The 25,888-nt window shown below is 30.3% G+C and overlaps 1 protein-coding gene and 1 pseudogene across 1 annotated transcript; both read left to right on the forward strand.

Moving 5' to 3' along the window:
- Positions 1-1,955: 1,955 nt before the first annotated feature.
- LOC125591144 lies at positions 1,956-7,065 on the forward strand (annotated as a pseudogene).
- Positions 7,066-9,587: 2,522 nt separating this feature from the next.
- On the forward strand, positions 9,588-17,596 carry LOC106360792 (UDP-glycosyltransferase 76F1). Its single transcript, XM_013800462.3, has 2 exons — positions 9,588-10,279; positions 16,592-17,596. Exons 1-2 carry the CDS (start codon positions 9,787-9,789, stop codon positions 17,473-17,475), a joined length of 1,377 nt encoding a protein of 458 aa, XP_013655916.2. The 5' UTR covers positions 9,588-9,786; the 3' UTR covers positions 17,476-17,596.
- The last annotated feature ends 8,292 nt before the right edge of the window (positions 17,597-25,888 follow it).

Raw genomic sequence — 25,888 nt, forward strand, 5'->3', positions numbered from 1 at the left:
TAATCTAAACATACAACTTCCACAACAATTAAAGAGAAAAAGTAAAATACTATGGTAACACTAACTCAGTAAAAATTTAGAGCTGGAAAAAAATCAACAAAGAAAACTAACTTACCTCATCTTACCAATAATGTCTTGGATAGAACAACTAGATGTTAGAAAAATATAAAAAATATATTATTTCTGTTCCAAAATCTTTGATGTTTTGAGTGTATGCACAAGAATTAAGGTATACACTTTTTCTAAAAAATAACATTAATAATATAAACCAAAATTAATTCATCCAATCCTTAAAAATAAGTATAAAACATCATTGGTCAACACAGTTTTCAATAAAATTAAAATTAATATAAAAATATCAAAACATTATTTATTTTGAAACATCAAAACCTTTCTAAAACATCATCTATTTTGGAACAGATAGAGTAAAATATAAGACAAAGCATTCCTCTGAGCTCAAAGAGCGCGATTAAGCACCAACCAAAAAAATAAAAAAAGTCAGAGAAAGAATAATCATCAGGAGACCAGAGTCACCACGAAATAAGAAAACACATGCCTAAAGCATTAGAGTCACGACCACCAGATAAAAGGTAAGAATCACCTCACAAACTAAACAAGCACATACAAGGCGTCCATGCCAGCGAAGAACCACAAAGCTCATAATAGAAGAGACCAAAGCTCCAAAGACTAACTCCGCACACCTACACAAAGAGAAGCAGGAGAAGAAGAGAAACAACTTGAGGGATGGAGAATGGAAGCCTACCACCGAGAAACAAGAGCACAAGCTTTAGAGTAGAAACAACATTCCAAGCCCACAGAGCATACACAGAAGAAAACACTATCCAAACCTGGAGTAGCAAATATGGCAAAAAAAAGCCACCAGCAATGCGGACAGCAATGAAATGTGCAACATGATGAGAGAAAAAATATAGAAAAGGAGACGAAACAAAATCAACAAACCGTGGAGTCCTCCTCGAGCTATGAAAAAGAGCATAGAAGTCAGATCATCAAAAACCAGATCTTGAAAACCAAGACGAGCATAGACTATCGACGACAAGTCAGCGAGAGAAAGAAAACATCAAAGACAATTGAACTCTGACCTAACCCAAGGAGATGTAGTTTCTAACATTAGTTAAAATCTAACAAAGAAGAGGACCAATATTGACCAAAACAACCTACAACATAATGAGAAACAACCGCACAACAGGGAACTCATAAGTATGATCTATAACAAATACCAGATAATCTCACATGAGATGAATGTCAGGAAAAACAAGAACACGAATGTGAGTCTTTTCTCTGTGATGGCGAGAAGCACCACACACCAGAAATGTAAGCGAATTACATAGATTGTGACAGCTCAAAGTCAAAATATGGAGAGCGGACAAAAAACATCTTAAAAGAGTAATGTTCAAAAATGTGAAAAATTAAAATACAATTCTGACGCTAAAACTATCAATCTTAAAATCAATAAATGCCTAAGTGCAAAGTTATTAACATTTAAAATAATTTACATTAGAAGCTAATTTCACCACTAACAAGTACTATTATACACACACCATCACATTGTTGAAAAATACACTTAATACATTAACATATTACCTACTACTACATAACACAATAAAACAGCAAATAATGATCTTCGCAAATAAGACTGACCACATAATTACATCATCCAAAAAATCATATCCAACAACAATAAACCAATATCCCGCGCGGAGCGCAGACACCCCTCTAATATCTCTAACACTTGTTTCTGGTTTCGTTTTAAGCTACTTTCTTTATATACATATCCAAGTCTTAGAGCATGATTATCCGGGATCCTTAGCGGGTTTCTTAGTGCGTGGGCCCCCACAAAACCCTTAAGGATCGGTTACAAAAACTACTAATTAAGAACCGATTTTAGTGAGTTTCTTACACTGTTCGCGGGCCCCACTGACTCGTGGCGGCCCGCGATTGGTTTGCTTTTAATTTTTTTTTTTTTTTTAAATTGGGTTTCTTAGGGATAATCATGGTCTTAGTTTATATAACGATTACAAAATATATAGAGTCCGTATTACAACATAACCTTTTTACGTAAATTTTTCTTCTTCGAATTAAACCTACAGAATAAGGATTTAAAATCTTTAATTTTACTAGGGTGGGTGAGCAATTTTAAAAACAACCAAAAATATTTCAAATTTAGTATATATTTATTTGAATATAGTTTTTCATATATAGGTGTTTTGTAATATTTTGCATTAATCTTTAATGCCGCAAAAGATTGTAATAATTAGATATAATGTTTTACATTGTGAAAAAGATACAAATGAATATTTGATAGTGATATCTCATTTAATTCATTACACACTTTTCAGTTTTGAAAAGTGATTTTGTTTTGTTCCTTTGAATCTTTAAATAGATAATAAATCAAATGATTATCAAAAAATATAATTAAACTAAGTGAGGGTTTATAACTCAAATTTTTATTAATAATTAAATTTGATTTCTCAAAATTATCAATATCTAATGAATTACATAATTTTTGTGTTTGTCAAACATAATTTTAACCTACTTTATTTATATTTAAAAACATTCATTTGAAAAGTGTAAATGTAACTATCATAATTACCATAGTCTAAGAATAAGAATGAAAGGTTAAACTCAGCGAAACACCAGTTCATTAGAGCTTAATGGAGAAAATAACACTATATTCATGTTTTACTAATAAATTGTATTTGATAAATATACAAATGTGATAAATTTCTTCACTTGATGATGTATTTTCTTGAAAGAAAACAAAATTTTACTTTATTAATGGAGATTTTTTTTTAAATTATGTTTTGATTATGTAATAATCACTGTTGTGTTTTTCTTTCAGTTTTCATGTGAATATTTGTAAGAATGAGCTTGGTAACCACAAAAACAAAATATCCACGATATTTCTTTCGTTTTTTATTTCGATTGGTCTAGTTTTGATGAAACGTCAAAAAAATATCGTAAATGGATTATTTTTTCCGTTCTTATAACTATTTTCTAGTTTTTATGCAGTTTTATATTTTGGATTAGATCATGTAAAATTTTAAATAAACTATTATTTGTTAATTACTTTCACCAAATTCAAGTTATACAATGTTTTTTTGCAAAAGAATATTGTTTTATTTATTTTATCTTATTAATTTTTCAAACTGATTTTATAAGATATTTGTTTTGATTATTTGCTAAAGCCTCATATTTTCTCGCCTAGTTACTCATGCGACTAAAAAACATATATTTTTCCTACAATATTTTTTGTGCAGGGAAATAAACCAATCATTTACAAAGATTGAAGGAGGAAGTGAAGACACCCGAGGATGTTCAACGCCTCTTTGATCTGATTAAAGATAAGGATGGAAGGATAAAACTTCCATTTTACGCAGCCTTGGAAAACTTCCATTCTTCACTCCTGTTAGGTTAGCTTCCACTGCTTCTGAGTTTGTTATTTCTATTTTCTTTTCAGACTCTAAGCTTCTATCTCATTATCAATCAAACTCTATCACCTCTATCAAACCCGAATTAAGCTTCTTCAACCTAAATTTTATTCTTTGTTCTTATCCATTACCCTTTTGTTCAAAACATCGGTTACGTTCTCTTCTGCTAACTCGGTCTCCCTGAAAGATTTTTTTGATTTAACTGTATTTTTTTGTTCGTTAGCGCTTAGTATCTGTAATGTTCTGTATATTCTCATCTTGGTAGCTTGTCTTTTCTACTCCAACCGCAGATTGCAATTGACATATCTCTTGCCTCAGAAGTTTCGTTTTTCTTCCATAGTTTCCACTGCCGCTGATAATATGTATCTTTCGTTTGCTCTTTTTTTCCTCGAGTTATCTAACAAGTTTCTCTAAGTATTTAAAGCTCTGTAGCTCAGACAGAGTCTCAAACCCCACACGTTTCTTATGTATAGAACAGCCACATTGCCAATGTGGTCGTGTGTATAATCTAACTTCAACCTCTTTCAAATTCTCAGTCCAGGAGCAAATAAAAATGTGAGAAATTACAAAACTTTAAGATACAAACTTGCCTGATACGATAGAGATAAGTGTGTCACTGAGATTTAAACGTGTATAGTAATGGAGAGAACGAAGCTAAGGCATGGGTAAATCAACTCCATGTGGTACATATGTAAAACCATGAGAAAGAAACACAAAGTACATAGTTGCATTTCAGAGTTAGATTGTTTGTGATATGGTGTAGTAATTCTACTTTTCCAAGTCATCCCTCGGTATTTGTATGTCCTGCACCGAGAAAATGTAAACTCATGTTGTAATGCTTGTTTGATATGATTGTTTGAGATCAACTTCTTGATCTGTGTAGATGTAATTTTTTTAATAATCATACGGATTCAGAAGTGGTGAGATAGCTGTCTGGCAGTTTCACACTTATAAGATGATAAAGGCAGTGATCATAGCCTACTTGTCTTACGAAGAGAAAAACCAACCCTTACTTGCAGCTGTACTGGTGGTTTTTGTACGATGATGGGTGGAGGATTTCACCTTGATTGGCACCAGTACCCACCATTTTTGCTGTTTAGAAAGCTAAATGGAAACAAATCAAGAAAAAAGATATGATTGAAAAGGATAAATGTTAGAGAGAACAATTGACATAAGAGTTAGACTTATAGTGTTGAGCACTATAAGCGACCAAATAATTAAAGTCTATTACTGGTCACTTGACTCACTTGCCCTTCCATGACATGAATAGGCTGCGAGAGAACTTATCCTATTTAGTACCAAAAGGTTATTGGTGCAGCATGAACAGTCATAACCATCGTTGCACAGTTCTGTTGGATATAAAGAGAACATAACATGTTAGCATTTCTATTTCTTTGTTTGACAGTAAAGGTATATTAATCGTAAGTGCAAGACAAAACATATAAGTTTGTGGTGGTTTAATAACTTCCATCAAAGAGAATATCGAACCAGCATGCAAGACCATGCACTCGGGTACACACAGACACTGTGAACTTCAACGGAACATAAATATCGTAAAATTGTGCTTTCTGCGAAAATAAATTGAAAGGTAAATAAGTTTGGACCATGTTGGGGTAATGGTGTGAGACCAATGTTGGGAGAAGGGTTTTATAGCTATGTTTTTGATATCTGGAAATAATAAAAATATAATATTACCATTTCGTATATTCTCTTATTTTAATTGGCAAGTTTACTTATTCAACTTTTTTTGTAAAACTAAATGTAAAAATGTAATATTATTATTTTCTTATGTTGTATATTTTCTTATTCTAATTTTCAAGTTTCTTTATTTAATATTTTATATATGAAATAGTAATACTACATTATGGATAATGTCACATTGCTTCTTTTTAAGCTTATTTTGTATCGTAGATATTTTTTGGATCTTCAAATAGTTTATTTTATTAGTATAGTTTTTTTTTATGGCTGAGTAATTTTATTAAAGTGTTCAAGTCAACCGACTTGTGATAGAAAAACAAACTAGTTCAAAACAGAGTAGAGTACATAACGATAAAAACATCAGTAGATGCCTTATGATAAAAGAAAAATCATCCTAATGAGGATAAAAAGAAGGGTCTGCCCCAACCTCCTTACACCATGAGCCTGCATGGGATAGAGATGTATATTAAGCCTGGAAATTTCTCGAGATGACGAAAGCCACATAGTACCACCACTTGCTAGATAAGACTGATAATAGCAATCCCTCTGGAAACCAAAAACACTTAACATAGATCAAATTGTTCATTGATCGCAAGATTCTTGAATACCAAGTGAAAGGTTGGAAAACCAGAGACTCGGGAAGAGCTTCCCACATAGTGGCAGATGATATTCAATGATCACTCTTTAAACCCGGAAGCCGTGAAGCGCCTCCTACAAATCGATTTATTAGTATAGGTTAAAAAGTCAAAAGTCTTTAGTCATGAGTCATGACCAAAACAAATTATTCCTTCCCAAAATTATAAATCATAATATATTATCTTACCAAAAATTGACAATTCATATTTTTAAAATAAGTAAATGTGTAGCTTCAAAAGAAAACAATAAAAACTTATATGGACTAAAAACATACATTCCTTTACACAAAGATATTTGTTTTTTTTGTTAATATCTATAACTAGGGAACCAATATGAACTTGTCTAAAAAATCCAGTCCACATGATTTACACAACAATGGCTTTCTCTAATAAGCTTCATTGCATATCGATGTTCATGATCATCTCCTATCTTACTCTTATTCTTTTTGCATCAGGGTTAGATGTCTCAAACACTGTGTCGGACACAAACACAAGGATCGGGCCTCGGCTGCCTGTTTCCTCTATCACCTAAGCATGTTGTAATCCACAACACTTTAGCGAACGGGGGAGTTCTGAATGTACATTGCAATTCTATTAATGATGATTTGGGGTTGATCCATATCCCTTGGGATAAGGACTGGAGTTTCAGATTTCGTGTTAACATTTGGAAAAGTACGAAGTTTCGTTGCCATTTTACGTGGTGTGGAGGCAGATCTCATTATTTTAATATATTTACAGTAGCAAGAGATGATAGTCCATTGGGAGAGACTCCAGATTGTAGAGAATGCATTTGGGAGGTGGGAAAAGTGTCCACAGACGAGAAAACTCCTATGTGTCGTGTAGATGGTGATGGAGTAAAACGTTACTGTTTCGGATGGGACGATGATGAGTCTTCAGAACAATAAAATAATATATTGTTAAAAATAATAATCTATTGTTATTGATATACCTCATTTAATAGATTTATCACAAATGATTGATTTTCTAAATTACTCTCACTTTTTTTATTTGAGTAAAATAATACCATTTTAATAATTTTCGAATGTTTTAAATTTTTCTTAGAATCTTTTATGTTTCCACGTAAACGAACTAAGACCATCTTTATCGGTGGTTTCCAACCGGGGTTTTAGAGAAAAAGTTAGTGGCGGACCCCGCATATCACCATAAAACCGATGCCAAAAGTGATCTAATAAGGATCGACTATTGTTGGTTTCAAGTACTGTTCGCGGTCCCCACTGATACGTGGCGGCCCGCGATTGGTTTTTTTTTGCGATAATCGCATGATACCGATATGGGGTCCTTAAATTTTTTTTTCGCTTTTTTTTTCCTTTAAAAAAAATTGAACCAATCGCGGGCCGCCACGTGTCGGTGGTGCCCGCAAACAGTACAAAAACTGGCCCAAAACCGATCCTTCACTCGCGACTTTGGGGACCGTTTTTTAAATAACAAGTGGGGCCCACACACTAAAATCATGCAGAAACCTCTTTTGGAAACCGCGATAATGGTGAGCATGATTATTGGGGGTTCTTAAGGTGAGATTTTTAGTGGAATATAAGAACCCGTCTCTTAATTTTTAAATAAAAAAAATAAAAACCGGTTCTTAAAACTCTTATTTAAGAGCCGGTTCTTAACTTTTTTAATTAAAAGTTAGAGACAGATTCTTATATTCCGATAAGAATCCCACCTTAAGAACCCCAATAATCATGCTCTTAAGGTTCTAATTCATTTGCATTTTTGCACTGCGCTATTCCAATTTAATGGAACTGATTCAGAATAAGAGCTCACATGACTATCTACAGAAACTTGATGAGCCAACAAATGTCACCCAAATTTCTCAAAAAAAAAATGATAGAGAACATCAGAACAAGCACTTTCGAAGCCTATATATTAAGAGACAAAAAGTAATATATTTCATGACTATATATACCTGCCTAGAGAGCTTCAGTTGAGTCTAATGTGACTTATGTTTTTTCTTTAAATTTCATTTGATCTCAGATTCAAAATGATTTTGTTCAATCTATTGTTTTCTGAAGCAGATTCTTGGCTATTCCTAGCAACAAATCTTTCTCGCTTCAAATCTGCTCTTGCAATCCCCCCTGTTTACACAAGAGGATATGTCATAGTGAAGTCTCTCTTCTCAAATTTTTATTATTTAGGCATTTCAATCCTGGGCTGAACCACTTTCTTGCTTCTTCCAAACGTAAGGAATTAGCTTGCACAGGGCCTAAATTTGTGCAAGAGGATATGTCACAGAACTCTCTGCCTGAAGCTTTTATGGAAACTATTTTTGAATACTGATTCACTTTGGGCAGATTGGACTCGGGAATACAGACTGAAGGGTGAAAATCTATGGGCTGTTGATGAAAACAACGCTTCCTCCTCAACATGGAAATCTGGGAAATGGCAGAGTCATAAGCTTCTGGCATGATTGTTGGACACCGCTAGGACCGCTCTTTCACAGGTTTGGGGATCTTGGCCCCAAGGGAACTTCAAATCCCAAACACAGCAACAGTCTCTGACGCTTGCAACAGAGCTGGTTGGATATTCCCTGGTGCTCGATCAGAGGCGGCTGAGGAACTCCTTATATATTTGACTTATCTGCAACTACCCTCTCTATCAACAATTGAGGACACCTATGTCTGGGTGGTTGACAATGAAGAGCTCACAGATTTCTCCTCTAGAAAGACATGGAACGTGTTGAGAAACAGAGGACAAACGCAACTTTGGACAAAAAATATTTGGTTCAAGGGTCATGTCCCCAAGCATGCTTTCACAGCTTGGATAGCACACCAGGTCTCGTCTCTCTAGATGGGGTATGAACGTCTCGCCCCTATGCTGTCTATGCAACTCAACTGATGAAACAAGAGACCATCTTCTCCTACGTTGTGAAATCAGTGAGTCAATATGGGATTTAGTTCTCGGATGTCACTTTCAAGCTTTCCACACGTGGACAGCTTTCTCGGAATGGTTATCTATACGCGATGCAGTCGCAAGCAGAACACTTAAGAGACTTGCTGCGCAAGCAACGATCTCAAGCATCTGGAATGAAAAAGGAACAAACGTCTACATGATGGTGAAGCTCGTACTCCAGCAGCTATCTTCAATACTATCGATCATAAGAGACACGATCTTGGGGAAAAGGAAATTGAAAGCCTTCACCTCTCTTATGCAGCTATGGCTTCCGAACGGATAACATCACGGTTCTTCTAAAACCTCTTGTTAGCTCAGCTTTTTTTTTATTTTTTTGCCTAAGCTGACTTAACTCCCTATTCAAAACATTTTGTAATCAGTTACAAACTCTTCTCATATTTATATGAAATTCACATTTGGGCAAAAAAAAAAGGATATGTCACAGTGAATTCTCTCTTCTTCTGTGAACCTTAAATATGGTTTAAAAGAAATGAGCTTGCACAGGGCTTATATTTACTTTGAGTCAGACGGGCCTGTATATATATATATATATATCACAAAAGAAAAATCTACGCCAACCGTTATGGACCTAGACTCACTCTTTGGCATTCAATAGCATAGTCTTGTCTACAAATTGCATTGTTATCTTCTTTATTTCCTTTTCATCTTGAGGATGTTTAGTTACTTGGAGCATCTCCAACCCCACTCCATAATTTACTGCAAAATGGAGTGGGAAATTGACTGATGAACAAGTAAAAAGTTGATTACTGTTATGTCATCCCGATGTGATGGTTTTCTAACATACACGTGTTAACAAAGGACAGTCACATGCATTAAACTAAGCAGCTGTCTAAAAGGACCACCATGCAAATTTTGAAAAAGTCCAAAAACGTACGAACGTTTCACTATCATGGTTACCGTCGAATTTTCACCGGCTTTTGTTCCAACTTTTTACACAGATGGCAAACTAATATTCACAGTAATCATAATATTATACTAGTGTTTCGTAGTATATTAGTCTCTAGTCGTAGTGAGAGCTTACACAACAACATATCAAATACATCTTGAAAACCTAAAGTTAAAGAAGAAAAAATATGGAAGAAAGAAAAGGAAGGAGAATAATCATGTTTCCTGTACCGTTTCCGGGACACTTCAACCCAATGATCCAACTGGCCGGAATATTCCACCACCGTGGCTTCTCCGTCTCGATCCTCCACACTTCCCACAACTTCCCCGATCCTTCTAGACACCCACACTTCACATTTCGAGCCATCTCTCACAAGAAAGAGGGAGAAGGAGAAGACCCTCCCTCTCGGTCGGAAACTTCGGGTCTGGACCTCGTTTCATTCATACGTGTACTGAAACAGAAGTACGCTGAACCGTTTCGTGAGACTCTTGCGGCGGAAGTAGGTGGAGGAGAGACGGTTTGTTGTTTGGTCTCCGACGCTATATGGGGGAGGAGCACAGAGGATGCGGCCAAAGAGGTTGGACTACGTCGAGTGGTGTTGAGGACAGGTGGCGCTGCGTCGTTTCGTGCTTTTGCCGCTTTCCCTCTTCTTAGAGATAAGGGTTACTTCTCTATCCTAGGTAAAATACCATTATCTATCAATTTAAATTTAATGAAATTTGGAATGAAGAGGAAAAACAAATGAAATAAACGAGGAATTGATAATAGAGAAAATTGAATGAAGACTTAGAAAAATGAAGATATAAGTGAAGAAAATAAAAAATTGTAAACATTTTTATCTCCAAACTGAGCAATCAATCTATGAGTTTATTTTTATTTAATGTATGGTGGGTAAAAAAGAATGAAACGAGGGTAGATATTTCTTTCAGTTTTATTTTTATTATGGCTCTAATTGGTGACCCGGTTGAATTAAAAAAATTATGGTGAATTCTTTGTTCCTCCGATTTTGTACCAGTTGTGATGAATTTTTTGTCAAATTATTGAAATGCGGGTTCCACTCTTTTCCTCTAAATTCTTGAATGGAATTATAAAGAAAAATTTTCCTCTTCAATTCTGGTGAGGAACAAAATGAAAAAAAATCATATTTTCTTATTTTCCAATTCCTCAAATGGACTTTTATTCATTATTTCGTTCATTTTTTTTCCATTCATCTAGTGGTCACCACTCCGAGCCCTAGTGGTCACCAATCCGAGCCTATAAGAAAATTGTAATTTCCTATTTCACATTTTACTCTCTCTTTAGGTAGTAATTCGCGCCTTACGCAAAGTGAAATAATTTATTAGATTATTTATTATATTTTGTATTAAAAGATTTGTTATATAATATTTTTAGGGATGAGCATTCATATATCCATTCGGATTATTCGGATTTCAGATTTTAGAGTTAGAAATTTAAATCGTATTTCGATATTTACAAATTTTGGTTTGGATTTGGTTCGAATCATTGCGGGTTCGGTTTGGATTCGAGTCCGGGTACCCATCTTAATTATGTATTTTTTTTAGCAAAAATCCAAATATACTTAAATCCTCAAAATCCAAAAATAAAATAATATAAAACATAAAAATTTGAATAATATGACTAAATATTTAAATTTACATAAAAATTAGTTCAATTTAAATATTTGGATGTAGAACAAATAAATATTTTCAATATTTTGAACATTTTCTCTTAGTTTTAGATATATACTTGTGACTATGTTGATAATTTTTAGATATTTTCATATTTTTGAATATCTAATTGATATAAAGTTTACAATAATTAACATATTTAAGTATATAATTGTGATTTAGATATTTTTGGTATCCAAAATATTTTAGTTTGGATCAGATTCGGATTTGGTTATCTGGATATTAAACTTTTAGACCCATCTGGGTACTTAATCAGTTTTAGCTAGTGTTTAGTATTACTATCAAATCTACTTCGGTTCGGTTCTTCAGATCCAGATATTTTACCCAGACTTATTTTCTTCTAATAATATAAAGTAAAATAAAATAAATGTAAAACAAATATTCTGAGCTTATTTAACATATATGATTATTGAACCATACTTTATGAATTCCAATAAACTGGTTGGGCATTGTGTCAATATTGTTGGGCATGTTGCAAACTGACGTAGTCTATAACCAATAACATGTATTTTCTTATAAAAATTATTGGTAAATATAATAAAAAACATAATACAATCGAATGAAAAGTGTTAGAGTTGTGTGGAAAATAATGGGATATCTCAGTCGGCACCTGAATTATGTTTTACAATCGATGTCATGAACTTTTTTTCTTTTAAAGCTTTTATGTTTAATGATTTTTACTACCAATCTGATTATGTTTCTAATTCTTGGTATGATATAAAAACTTCGTAAAGAAAAGCAATATTTGGCTAAACTAAAGATTTGACTTTGTATGTGGTGTTTTTACCTCAATTTTCTTAATTCATAATTAATCACAATTATTTATTGCATTCGTGTACATAAACCTCAACCAAGGCTAAGTTCGACAAGATACGAAATTTTCAGTTTTTAAATATATTCTCATTCCAACATTTTAGTTGATGTGAATCTTAATATTTTGTAATTTCTTTCTTTCTTTCAAAATGATATTATTCAGTTGTTTGTACAAAGAGAATTTCAGTTCACTAATACAAATGTTAAAAATGCAGAAACAAAAAATGAACTTATTAGAAAAATTAATGTGAACACATTAAATTGTTACCGGTGGAATTAGAAAAATTAGTGTGTGAACGTATTAATTGTTAAATGATTGTGAAACCGACACGTCATCGTGTTCAAATTAAAATCGATGCGAGGTTACCACGTGTACAGTATAGTATAAAAGCATTAAATAACAATGCTTTTCTTTTAATATATAAGTGATTGTATCAGTATCAATCAAGTTGGTTAGATTCTGCTTGTAAGCAAAAATAACAAGCAAGTATTTGATGTAAAATCTGATTAAGCCCAGAATTGTAATATATATATATATATATATATAACTATTGAAGTAAAATTAATTATCTTACTGTTACTATTGAAGTAAATTAATTAATTATCTATATTGATTTTTTAGTCCAAATTTTATAAACCATGCTTATCGGATCACAGAATCTAAAATTTTCTTTCTTAGACACTTTTAGCAGTACTAGGGATTAACCCGGGCTACGCCCGGGATTTTTTTTTTTTTTTAATTTAAGTTGTTAAATTACTTATATTTAGGTTATGATATATATTTATATAAATGTTAAGATGCATGTCATAATTAAAATTTATTTTTAAATTTTAACACGTTAAATTAACATATTTTTTACTATTTAAATATTTTTTGTAATTTTGTTGGCTATCTAGTTATCATATTTAGCAAAACTATCTGTTGAGTGTTGGAATAAATGTTTTAGATATTTAATTAAACTTCAGAGTATTTTCGGATCGACCACATGCTCAACAATCGATCGATCCGTAAAAAGATGGTCGATCTTCTTGGCCTGGTAAGTACAATTTTAGCAAAAATATCTCTGATTTTCAAATATTAAGTATATAACTATTCTTTTGAATTTTTTTTTTAATTGTATTTTTTGATTAAATTATTGTATTATAATGTTTATGTAAATATTTTTTGTGATGTTTGAATTTGTGATGTTAGTATACTTAACCTAGATGATATTGATGTTTAACAATTTATTTTTTTTCTGAAAATAGAAAATAATGATATATCAAAACGTATTTAATACTTGTTAAATGATAGTATAATGTAAATTACATCCATTATTTGAAAATAACCATTTGTTGTTTTTTTTTTAAATCAGAAATTCTTTTTATTTAAAAACATTATTCATATATAATATAATAGTTTAAGTTTGGAAGATTAATCTATATATATAAATTATGTATATTTTTTAAAAAAATAATTTAAGATATTATATATTGAGTAACTGAATAAAGCTGAATTTCTTATCTTGAAAATGAAATATTTATATTTTTGTCTTCATGTTATACTCACCAATCCAGCATTGATATTTATAACTCAGTATGTTATTTTAAAAAATTAGTTTTAAGTAATAAACGAATTTAATAAATTAAATTCATCACCTATAATGTTCTGTAAACTATATTTGAAAATTCTTTAAAATTATATTTTAAACATAATATTACTATTATTTAATTTAAGTTATTTTAAGCATAATATATGCTAAACCAACTTAAATTATATTTACAATAGGACCATCCTAAACCGGTTAATAAACCAAAAACAGTACTAAACCAACATGAACTAATACCTGATTCGGCGAGAAAAGAAGTGTTTCGGGATAAACGCTTGAATGGTTATTAACTGTAATGGTTTGATCATGAAAGAGTAATATGAATATTAACAATAAAATTATGGATTAGATTAATTTAAATTTGTAAGAATACCTTTGAGTTTATGAAAAACAATTCAATTCCCATGAATAAGTTTGGCTTTTGGAAGTTGCGGGTTTCCCAACAATGAATCCACCTAACAAAAAGTTCTTTGTTATAAAAAATCTCCTTCAAGGTCATTAAAGGTTTTTGGGACGGCAAGAGTTGATGGTGAAACCATTTTTTTGCTCGAGTGCTTTGAAGTTTTCCTTAATAGTGTGAGGTTGATGTTAATGGAATAATGAATTTTATAGGGACTTTCTTGATGTAAAACTATACATTTTTTTTTAATGTGGTATTTCCATTTTTATATAATTTACTACCATTTTAAGATAGATGTACATTTTAAGATAGATGTTTAAATCTTAATGTACTTTTTCCATTTTTTAAAATTTTTATTTCCATTTCTTATATTTTTTATTTACGTAATACCTATATTTATATTTTATATTTTAAAATAGATATTTAAATCTTAATGTACTTTTTCCATTTTTTTAAATTGTGTATTTACTTATATTATACATTTTAAGATAGATGTTTAATGCTTAATGAACTTTTTCCATTTTTTTAAAAAAAATGTGTATTTACTTATTATTATATATATAATTCATATATTATATATTTACATTACTTACTTATTATTTATTTTCCGGTATATGTATTTCCATTTCTTGTACTTTTTATTTACTTAATATCTCTATTTTACATTTTAAGATAGATGTTTAAATCTTAATGTACATTTTCCATTTTCTTTAAATTGTATATTTCCATTTGTTATACTTTCTATTTACGTAATATCTATATTTTAAATTTTAAGATATATTTTTAAATCTTAATGTAATTTTCCATTTTTAAATTGCGTATTTACTTATATTATATATTTACTTATTTTTTATTTTTCTTTATATTGTGTATTTCTATTTCTTATACTTTCTATTTACTAATAATTTTATATTTTAAGATAGATTTACATTTTAAGATAGATGTTTAAATACTAATGTATTTTTTCCATTTTTTTAAATTGTGTATTTCTTTTTCTTATACTTTATATTTGCGTAATATCTATATTTTTCATTTTAAGATAGATGTTTAAATATTAATATATTTTTTCCATTGTTTTTAAGTTGTGTATTTCTTTTTCTTATATTTTCTATTTACTTAATATATATATTTTACATTTTGAGATAGATGTTTAATATTTAATGTACTCTTTCCATATTTTAAAAATTGTGCATTTACTTATTATTGTATATATTTATTTATAATATTTACTTATTATTTATTTTTCTATATATTGAGTATTTTTCTTTCTTAAACATTATATTTAGTTAATATTTATATTTTATATTTTAAGATAGATGTTTAAATCTTAATGTTTTTTTTTCCATTTTTAATGTAAAACAACAATGTTTAATAGAAGAACTTGGACAAATAGTCAAATAGTTATATTTATGTTTTTTTTTCTTTTTTTTTATAAAATGGTAATGTTACATTATGGAGATAAGCCATTTTTTTAGTGAAAAAAAGTAATCTTACATATGTTTAATGTAGTTTTTCCATTTTTTATGTTGTATGTTTACATATTTTTGTTATTTATAAATGTAAAATGGTAATCTTACATATGTTTAATGTAGTATTTCCATTTTTTATGTTGTATGTTTACATATTATTTTTTAAAATAAAAATGTAAAATGGTAATCTTACATATGTTTAATGTAGTATTTCCATTTTTTATGTTGTATGTTTACATATATTTATTATTTTCGAAATTATATATAATGTTTTTTGTTTTTTTTTTATAAAACGGTAATGTTACATTATGGAGATAAGCCGTCTTTTTTTTAAGTGAAAAATGGTAATTTTACATATGTTTAATGTAGTTTTTCCATTTTTTATGCTGTATGTTTACATATTATTTATAATTTTCGAAAATTAGTAATATTAAAATGTAAAACTATATTTTATGCCACGTGTCATCTTTCGATAGAAGTTTCTTTGCTGATGTGGACGCTTTATGGAGCCTCAAAAGGTCCCTTTTATTAGTAAGGATGTTTAATGTAGTTTTTCCATTTTTTATGCTGTATGTTTACATATTATTTATAATTTTCGAAAATTAGTAATATTAAAATGTAAAACTATATTTTATGCTATGTGTCATCTTTCGGGAGAAGTTTTTTTGCTGATGTGGACGCTCTATGGAGCCTCAAAAGGTCCCTTTTATTAGTAAGTTATTTTCGAAATTATATATAATGTTTTTTGTTTTTTTTTTATAAAACGGTAATGTTACATTATGGAGATAAACCGTCTTTTTTTAAGTGAAAATGGTAATTTTACATATGTTTAATGTAGTTTTTCCATTTTTTATGCTGTATGTTTACATATTATTTATAATTTTCGAAAATTAGTAATATTAAAATGTAAAACTATATTTTATGCCACGTGTCATCTTTCGGAAGAAGTTTTTTTGCTGATGTGGACGCTCTATGAAGCCTCAAAAGGTCCCTTTTATTAGTAAGGATGAAAGATTATTATTTGTTTATTCAGATTCTAGACTAGATGATCCAGTGATAGAGCTTCCACCACTGAAAGTGAAGGATCTTCCGGTAATAGAAACGAACGATCCAGATGAACTATACCGCATAATTACCGACATGGTGGAAGGAGTCAAGTCTTCATCAGGAGTCATATGGAATACATTCGAAGATCTTGAAAGAGACCAACTCATAGATATGAGCAGCAACTTCCATGTTCCCTTCTTCCCCATCGGACCATTTCACAAACATAACAATGATCTCCCACCGAAAACAAAGAAAAAAGATAATGAAACAATCAATTGGCTCGACAAGCAAGAACCAAAGTCAGTGGTCTACGCGAGTTTTGGAAGCCTTGCAGATGTAGAAGAGAAAGAGTTTCTCGAGATTGCTTGGGGTCTAAGAAACAGTAAACAGTCTTTCTTGTGGGTGGTTAGGCCAGGGTTGGTCCGAGGGACCGAGTGGCTAGATTCATTGCCTTGTGGTTTTATGGAAAACGTTGGAGATAAGGGAAAAATTGTGAAGTGGGCGAATCAGTTAGATGTATTGGCTCATCCAGCGGTTGGCGTGTTTTGGACGCATTGTGGATGGAACTCAACGGTAGAGAGCATATGTGAAGGTGTTCCAATGATATGTACGCCTTGTTTCACGGACCAGCTTGTGAACGCAAGGTACATTGCTGATGTATGGCGAGTCGGGAAGGTGTTAGAGAGAAGTATGATGAATAAGGGAGAGATTGAGAAGGTAGTAAAAAGTGCAATGATAGTTGAAGGAGATGGGATGAGAGACAGGTGCTTGGCCTTTAAAGAGATGGCTGACAAAAGCTTGGGGAAAAATGGATCTTCGTCCAACTATTTAGACAAACTTGTGAGGCATGCCTTGTCTTTTGATTCCTAAGGTTTTACAAGTTTGAAAAATTTACCGGGGAAGCAATGTTTTTAAGCACTCGTATCAAACTTTCGGATGTTATATTTCCATCCTTTCTCTTAAAATAATAATGTTAGTTGTGTGAGTTTTATATGATCGTTCATCCTAGTGAAAAAATGAGTTATTACATTTATGGATGGCGAAGATAATCAAACCAAAGACAATTTGAATGTCAAGCCAATTTTGTCTGGTAGAACTGTTTCTTACTAAACTGAATCTGGTCCTAAAAACTGAAATTGGAATCCTAAAGTTTGAATCCAACCTTACTTAAGTCTTAAACCATCATCTATACGTCTTTTTTGTCGGGATCCACTGGCCCATATAGTTCCACTATCGAAGTTTGAGTCGTGCTTGAGTGGCCTGCGAAGGTGACACAGCTACTTACATATTAAACCAAACAACCAACATTACTATTTGATGTTCTGTTTTTTTTTCTTCTTAAAATAGTAATGTTGGTTGTTTGGTTTCATATGACTATTCATCCTTATGAACTAGTAAAAGAACATGGATAGTTGGACCATTATATGTAGGGATGGGAAAATTATCAAACTAAACCGAAACCAAAATCGATTTGAATGTTAAACCAAATTTATCCGAATTTATGCATATTTCTAAACAGAATTCGAAAAATCAAATGTAGTTGAAGTTGAGAATAGTGGTGATTTCTGGATTATACGAAAGCGAATTTGGCGCCGAACAAGCACGTGAGAAAAAGACAAAACCCACGTGCGGAAGAAGGCAAACCTTGTTATGGGCGATCGATCATGGTTGATGGGAACACGTCAGTTGCTACCCTCGTGTCAGCTTCATGAACTGTCCGCAATCAGCGACACGATGGTCGGAACCTTGATTTTGATTTTTCATTCTTTTTCCTAGTGAGTTTATTTTCTCACACTGCTAATAACATCACTTTTATAAATGGTTTATCTCTAATATATTATTTTAGGCCTTTTCAGATTTTTGATATGGAGTTCTTAACAATGATTCGCAATAATCTCATATATGCACAGCTATTTTCATTAAGCAAATTAGCCCAACTTTTATTTGGTGGTTGAACATGCTAATAATGCATTTCTTCAATCCAAAAGATAATACATAAATTCCAAAACAAAACATTTTATTATTTTTCTTTCTGATCTAGGGATCTAGACTTGTTTAGTTGACAGGTACTATGCAATCGAACTTGGTTAAAATCTTATTGAACATGGTTCAAAGAAAAGAACCTGGTTCAAAAATCAAAATTGGAGATATCTAAAGCACATATTTTTTTGTTCACCAATTTTTTCATTACTAGGTTAAGCGATTACAATAGTAGAAGCCACATCGTACATAACAGCAATATGAAAACCAAAAGGCAAGATCCTTAACACATAAATCAAAGTAGTATAAAGATAGAGACACAAACTAATCAAAATTTGATAAAACGTTATACAAAAAATTAAAGTTGCCACTTGCGATCACGTTACACCGCATTTCAATCTCCGCAAGTAACGAATGATTAGTCACAGTAGAATGTGACATCGCAACATCATCCCAAACCTTGATTCTCATCGTTGTATCTACCGGCCCGAAGTGGACAATCACATAAGTTAACAAACGGTTAGGAAATTGGTAATTTTTTTTTCCGGTTTTGATTTTTGGAAAGTGGCAATCGCTTAGAGCATCTCCAAAAAAAATATATAACTTCAAAACTTCAAATTTTAAGTTTCATCTTTTTATTTGCATTTTGATCCTTACCATTACAAATTACATTTATAATTCTTAAATATTTTCTTATTTATCGTATAATCTTTAAAAAACTTATATTTCATAAATATTTCAAATTAGTTTTTATAAATTAAAGTTTTACACATAAAAATTAAATAAAATTTAAAATAAAATTTAAAATATTTTAAAACAAGAAGAATATTACAAAAGAAACTTATTTGCTTGTAGTTTAATATTTTTAAAATTTTAAAACTATAATTAGACAACAATAATGTGGTATTTTGTTTGTAGTTTAATATTTAATTATGTAATTGTATTTATAATAGTTTTTAGTGTAAGATTTTGTTAATTAGTATTGTTGTAATATTTTTATATATGTGTTTGTTATTTATAAAAGTTATATGAATTTAAATTAACTATAACAAATATAAAGACCATAATGGGAAATACAAATAATTTTGAAGTTAAGTTTAAAGTTTTACTTTTCGATTAGAACACTTTGAAACTTCAAATATAAAATTTTAAAAATTAAATAATATTTTTGTAGATGCTCTTACGGATAGAGAGATTCTTATTGAACATGTTTCAAAGAAAAGAACTTGGTTCAAAAATCAAAATTGGAGATATCTAAAGCACATCACATGCCAAATTTAAGCTTGAAATATATGGCGGCACTGATACAAAGAATACAAAAAACTAGAAGCTATTATTCAACTCGATCAATCGTACGTGCATGGACTATATAAGACTTACAACTTTCATATAAAGAATAACCACCTTTTGATACTCAAATATCAATCTTTGTTTTTTCCGTATGCCTAAGTTTTAGTATAAGTTTTTGGAAATAATATCATGGTCTCCTCCCGAGTTTTGTACGAAATATGTCTATGTGATTTTTGAACTTTCAAATTATGAATTGTGTTGTTTGCTAGTTTATATCAAGAACTATAGGTCGTTTTAAACTGTTCTGAACTATTGATAGCACATCTACATTACAAATCTTCAAATAGGCAGCTTTTAACAGATCAAACCAATATTTTGAAAACCGACTAGTGTCAGGGAGAAAGTACGACCAACAATCCTCAAAGCTCTTAATGTGCCAATTAGAAAATAAATCAATTGGATTTTGTTATCTCCCTTCCTTAGTTTGGTAGTTTGATTGAATTGATAGATTTGGTAAATTCAATTGTAACTTATACAGGCCTCGGCATTCGGGGTCCCAATCGGGTTTCGGTTTTGTCCAATCGGATCTCGGCTTTTCGAGTTTATCAAAATCAGCCCCATTCAGATTATATGAAAGTTTGGTTCGGATTCTATCGGGTTCGGGTAGAAGTTAGTAAATTTTCAAAGAATTGGTATAGCCCGATGTACTTTCGGGCTCAAGTCCCATTCGATTATTCGGTTTGAAATTACATGATTTGTACCTACTTTGTAATCAAATTTTTTTCTTCGGTTTTAAAGTACTTGATTTGTACATATTTTGTAACTAAGACATAAGTAAAATCGATTCAAAAATAAATAAAAAAAGGACATCAAACTTGATCATTCAAAATCAAACGAAAGGTAAACATAGTTATTGATAGAAAGAAAACCAAATAAATGGAAGCATAAAACGAAAACCAAGTTCTCTTGAAATGAGAAACATTACTGAATGAAAACAAAACCACAATTTAAAAGCTTCAACCTTCAACGGCCACCTTCAACCATCAACCTTCATGTAATGGATAATTGATTTTAATATCTTAGTGTATTTTGGATACATATTAGGAATTAAGATCATGTTTGGTTCAAGTTCTTTTTGGAGTTTTGAATGTTTCGGGTTCTATCGGATTCATTTATGTTCGGGTTCGGATAATACCCATAACCCAAAATACCATAAAACAAGACACATTCAGTATTTATGTCGGATTCAGATCGGTTCAAATTCACTTTCATCGCTGTAAGTTAAATTTATACATGAACCCTAAGATCTTTAAACATCTAGGTTAATCACATAATAGAATCATATGAATGTTTATAGAGTTATTTGGATTCATTGTGCCTGAGAGATCTTCATGAATGGATTGAATCCTGAATGGAAGATGAACAGCTCAATCTCTTCTTAGGAACTTTTAGGTTTCTCTCGCTTCGCCTACAACGTTAGTTGTTGCTTTTAGGATATATTTATGATGGTCTAAAGGTATGTATTTATAGGTGGAGAGATGACATAATTCCTCTTTAGGGTTTCCTTTAGATTAATCTCAACTGTCCATCAAAGTAGAGATAAATTAGGAATTTCTCTTTTATTTCCAATTTCATTGGTCACCAAATATATTAAGGAATATCAATATTCTAATAGAAAACGGATAACTATAAAACCATATAATAGGGAAAGAAAATATTTTTATTTGTCCAATCCTACCCATTCTCTTGCAACATAAATATATACTACTCTCCTGCAGTATTTGACGGGACTTTCCCCCCCAAAACAATAACAATATTTAACTATACATTGTAATGAAGTCGCATTGTTTACTTATAGATATTGAATTATTGTAACAACCTCACACGTAGAATCTTTAAGATATGATGAACAAGTCTAGATTTTGATTCCGATTTTCAATATTTGTTTGAATTATTCTGGTATCGAGAAGTGATATTTATTCTACCACTGAGTTGTGCAGACAAATTGCATATCTGCAGAAGATCCCAACAGAGTGCGTGTCATTATTAATCACTAATAATTCAATCTATAGTATACAATACATCGCTCTTGTGGAAAAGAATCAAAATATTGTTAAGACCATATTATATAGATTGAACTCAGTTGATGCATGATGAATGCAACTAATAGACACAAGTATTTATATATTCGTTATAAATTACTCCGTATAAATTATAAAAAGGTTTTGATTTGTTAATGTAACCGTAACGGCAAGCAAATCAAATTAAAGGGAAATATTAATAGTCGGTCTGATGCTACGCCGTCAGCCACGTTCGGCCGACAATTCATTTCCCAATCAAAGTGTCGTCTCTTCATTATCCATTTCTCATCGTTTTCTGCAAATACTATTTTTAGATTAATTCATACGAAAATTGTATGATTAATAATCTCATCTCTTACGAGTAAGAAGTCAGTCAGTCACGTCTCTTGTGTATCGCTTTATGATGATCACATCTCTCAGGGAACACAAATTAGGAACTTATAAAATATACAGATACTTCGCATCACGTTAGTTTTCGTTTGGTTTTTAACGTAATATATATTCATAAAATGAAGCAGACTATATTTTTTCAGGCACGTTTAAACATACATGGAAACCAAAAATCAATCATAACATCTCCAAAAAAGAACTCTATTTTGAAGTTTCCAAAACTCTATATTTAAAGTTTAAAAATGTTCTTCTGCAAAAGTAAAAGTTCAAACTTACTTCAAAATTGGTGACAAAGAGAATGAGAAGGAACATTCAATTTCTTATGGTTCCCTTAACGAATTAATTTTTCTTTATATTTCTTACTCCCACTGTTTTTAAATGTAGGTAGTTTTAGCAAAAACAGTTTGTTTCACAATATAAGTAGTTTACATATTTCAATGCACTTTTTTCATTTATTGGATATTGTGTGACCAATAAAATAATGTCAAGCTTTTTATAATTGGTTGAATTAATTGATTAAATTATATATTTTTTTAAATAACAACTTTCTAAATATTTGTGCTTTTAGGTAAAACTACTTATAATTAAAAACAGAGGGAGTATCATTCTTTTTTCTGTAGAGAATAACAAAGAAAAATTATTCCTCATTATTTTTTAGGAGGAACAATCATTCCCACTAATTTTTTTTAATTTTATTCCTCTTCATTCTTTTTTTATTTGTTCCTAGTGTTCTTCAAAATAGGAACACTAGGAACACGGACCGACTGGTGATCATTCTGAAAACAAGAGAAACGAATAGGAAAAGAACGTAGATGAATAAAATTGCAGAAATGGTTGTTCCATCCCATATTTAACAAGGAATAACCTTGTTCTTTATTTCTTTACAAAAAAAGGAATGGCAGGGAATGAAAAGAAAAAATTATCCTTATGAATGGTGAATTTTTTTAGAAATGTTAGAGAATGCATTATTCCTCGTCGTTCCTTTGTATTTTATAATATGGTTCTTATATTTGTCATAACTAATTTGAATTCATAAAACTTTTGTAAATAACTAGCACATATATAAAATATTACAACAATATTAATTAATAAAATAGTATATTAAAATATAAATTTTTAAACAAAATAACTTAATTAATATTAAACTTCAAACAAAATACCATATTATTCTATAAAGTGATTTTTGTAATGAATATATGATCTACTTGTGCATTTCGAAGTAAAAATAGCTCTCCTCATTTTTAATTTGTAGATTAGAGATAAAAATTGTTGAAATTAGGAGATATTAATACTTGTAAATACATTAGATCAGAACAAAAAAGTAAAAGAAAAACATAAAATATTGCTAAGAGACTAACTTTTATCGATGATATTAATACTCGTGAATATATTCAATATGAACAAGAAAGAATTATACGAAAAGACATCATCAACAACAACAACAACCATCTTCAATTACACAAAAAAAAAATTAGACAATATTTGGAAATTTTGAAGGTTCCAGATCAAACTTACCTGATTATTAGTGTTGTTGTAATATTTAAATCCGTGTGATAGTTATGTCTTCATGTAATTTTTTTTTAAAAAAAATTGTTAAGTTTCTTTAGTATATTTTTGTTATCTAAATCTAGTTTTAAATATTTTAAATCTTCTTTTAAAGTTCTATTTAATATTATGTGTAAACTTAAATTTTGTAAACAAAACTTAAAATATTTATGAGATATAATTTTTATAAGAATTAAAATAATAAACAAGAAAATATTTATGAATTATAAATGTGATGTGTAATTGTAAGGACCAAAATACAAATAAAAATATGAAACTTCAAATTTGAAGTTTTAAGAAGTGAAACTTCAAATATAGAGTTTCACTCCTCAAAACTTTAAATTTGAAGTTCCTTTTTGGAAAGCAAAATACTTCATATTTGAAGTTATAGAGTGTATTTTGGAGATGCTCTAAAAATGTTATTTTTGTGAACTAATTATTTTCTACCCTATATATACACATGTATATGTGTTAACAGTAAGATTATTTAAAGCTTAAGAACCATAAAATTATTGTTTTATAGAACTTTGCTTAATTAATTGACAACACTAACTAATACATATACAAAATCGATATTCAATGAATCTTATGAAGTACATAATGAGAAAACATTACACTTAGAAGTCAAAAGAAGAAGCAGATAAAAAGGAGACGCATGATCTTTGCCAAATCAACCATTCTTGGTTTGAATGGTTTCCACTCAAAAAAGTTAAATGGAGTATAAAAGTAAAGTCGTAGTTAGTTATATATATATATATATATATATGTATAATATGAAAACTGCGAGACTTCCAGATTCTTAGTCGATAATCAGTTTTTGAAATTTTCTAACTTAAAAATGATATTTATTTTTTTTGCTAAAAACTTAAAAATGATATTCTGTACAAATAATATTTAAATTCAAAGGATTGGAAACTAACACCCTTGTATTATTAACATAGCCCCGTTGACAAAAATATAGTATGAGCCAATTAAGCTAGACAATTAAAATGAATAAGATTTCACATTGACTTTTGTGATTAATAAAATCACAAAAGATTAGTCCCTTTTTGGCGAGATACCAAACATCAAAAGAAAATCAGAGCACTGGAAATACGGTTAATCAATCGTTGTACACAGGTTAGCTGTGATGTGATCGGAGCTGTGATGTGATCGGGATGTGATAGAACTGCACCAACTGGCAATTGACACTCATACCCACATTGCTACGTAACAATGTCAACGAAATTGCAGCAAAGGAAAGCAGTGGTTTAAAACTTTAAATACTTGTTGAAAATTTCAAAACTCTGAAAGAGAAAAAAAGTTGTTTCCACGCGTTTTTATCTCGATCTAATTATTTACAACTAAAGGAAAAAAACCGCTGATTATTTAATTTAGTTCTTATAATACTGTATGACTTAACCTTTCAATATGCGTTTACATCGGCGCCGTATATTGAACACGACTATATTAATAAAAACAAATAGACACATTAAATTGAAGTGCACCAAAGGACAAAGTCCTCTTTCACCAATTAAAAGCTTAACATAACACCAAAGTTAAAGCAACAAAAAAAAAAGAGCTTAACATAACTTTTAACCTAATTTTATAGTCAAGAATATATACATATAAGGCGGAAAAGACAAAGCTCAATGTATTTCTTCCTCCACGACAAAAAAAGAAAATGTATTTCTTACTTTAAGTGGAAATATATACTCCTTTGTTTCATAATACTTGATGTTTTGCCTTAATGCACAAAGATTAAAAAAAGTTAGATTTAAGTCAAAAAGCATTTTTAAAAATATAGTTTTTAAATCATTTAACCAATTATAAAAAAGACGATAAAATCTAATTGGTTGAACAGTTTCCAATAAAGTTAAAGTTAACCTCAAAACTTCATGTAAATTGGAACAAAATATTTTTCTAAAATATCATCTATATTGAAACGGAGAGACTATTACTTTTATTAATTTATCTTAAATATTAAATTGTCACAGAGAGCAAAGGGAGACATGAAG

The sequence above is a fragment of the Brassica napus genome, chromosome C8 (genome assembly GCF_020379485.1).
Source record: "Brassica napus cultivar Da-Ae chromosome C8, Da-Ae, whole genome shotgun sequence".
In the NCBI taxonomy this organism is placed as follows: domain Eukaryota; kingdom Viridiplantae; phylum Streptophyta; class Magnoliopsida; order Brassicales; family Brassicaceae; genus Brassica; species Brassica napus.

What these genes read in the sequence shown, in the direction of transcription:
- LOC106360792 (XM_013800462.3), top strand. Translation starts at nt 9,787, where the DNA reads ATGGAAGAAAGAAAAGGAAGGAGAATAATCATGTTTCCTGTACCGTTT. An exon ending in GGGTTACTTCTCTATCCTAG is followed by an intron (nt 10,280 to 16,591) that starts GTAAAATACCAT and finishes TTGTTTATTCAG; the next exon opens with ATTCTAGACTAGATGATCCA.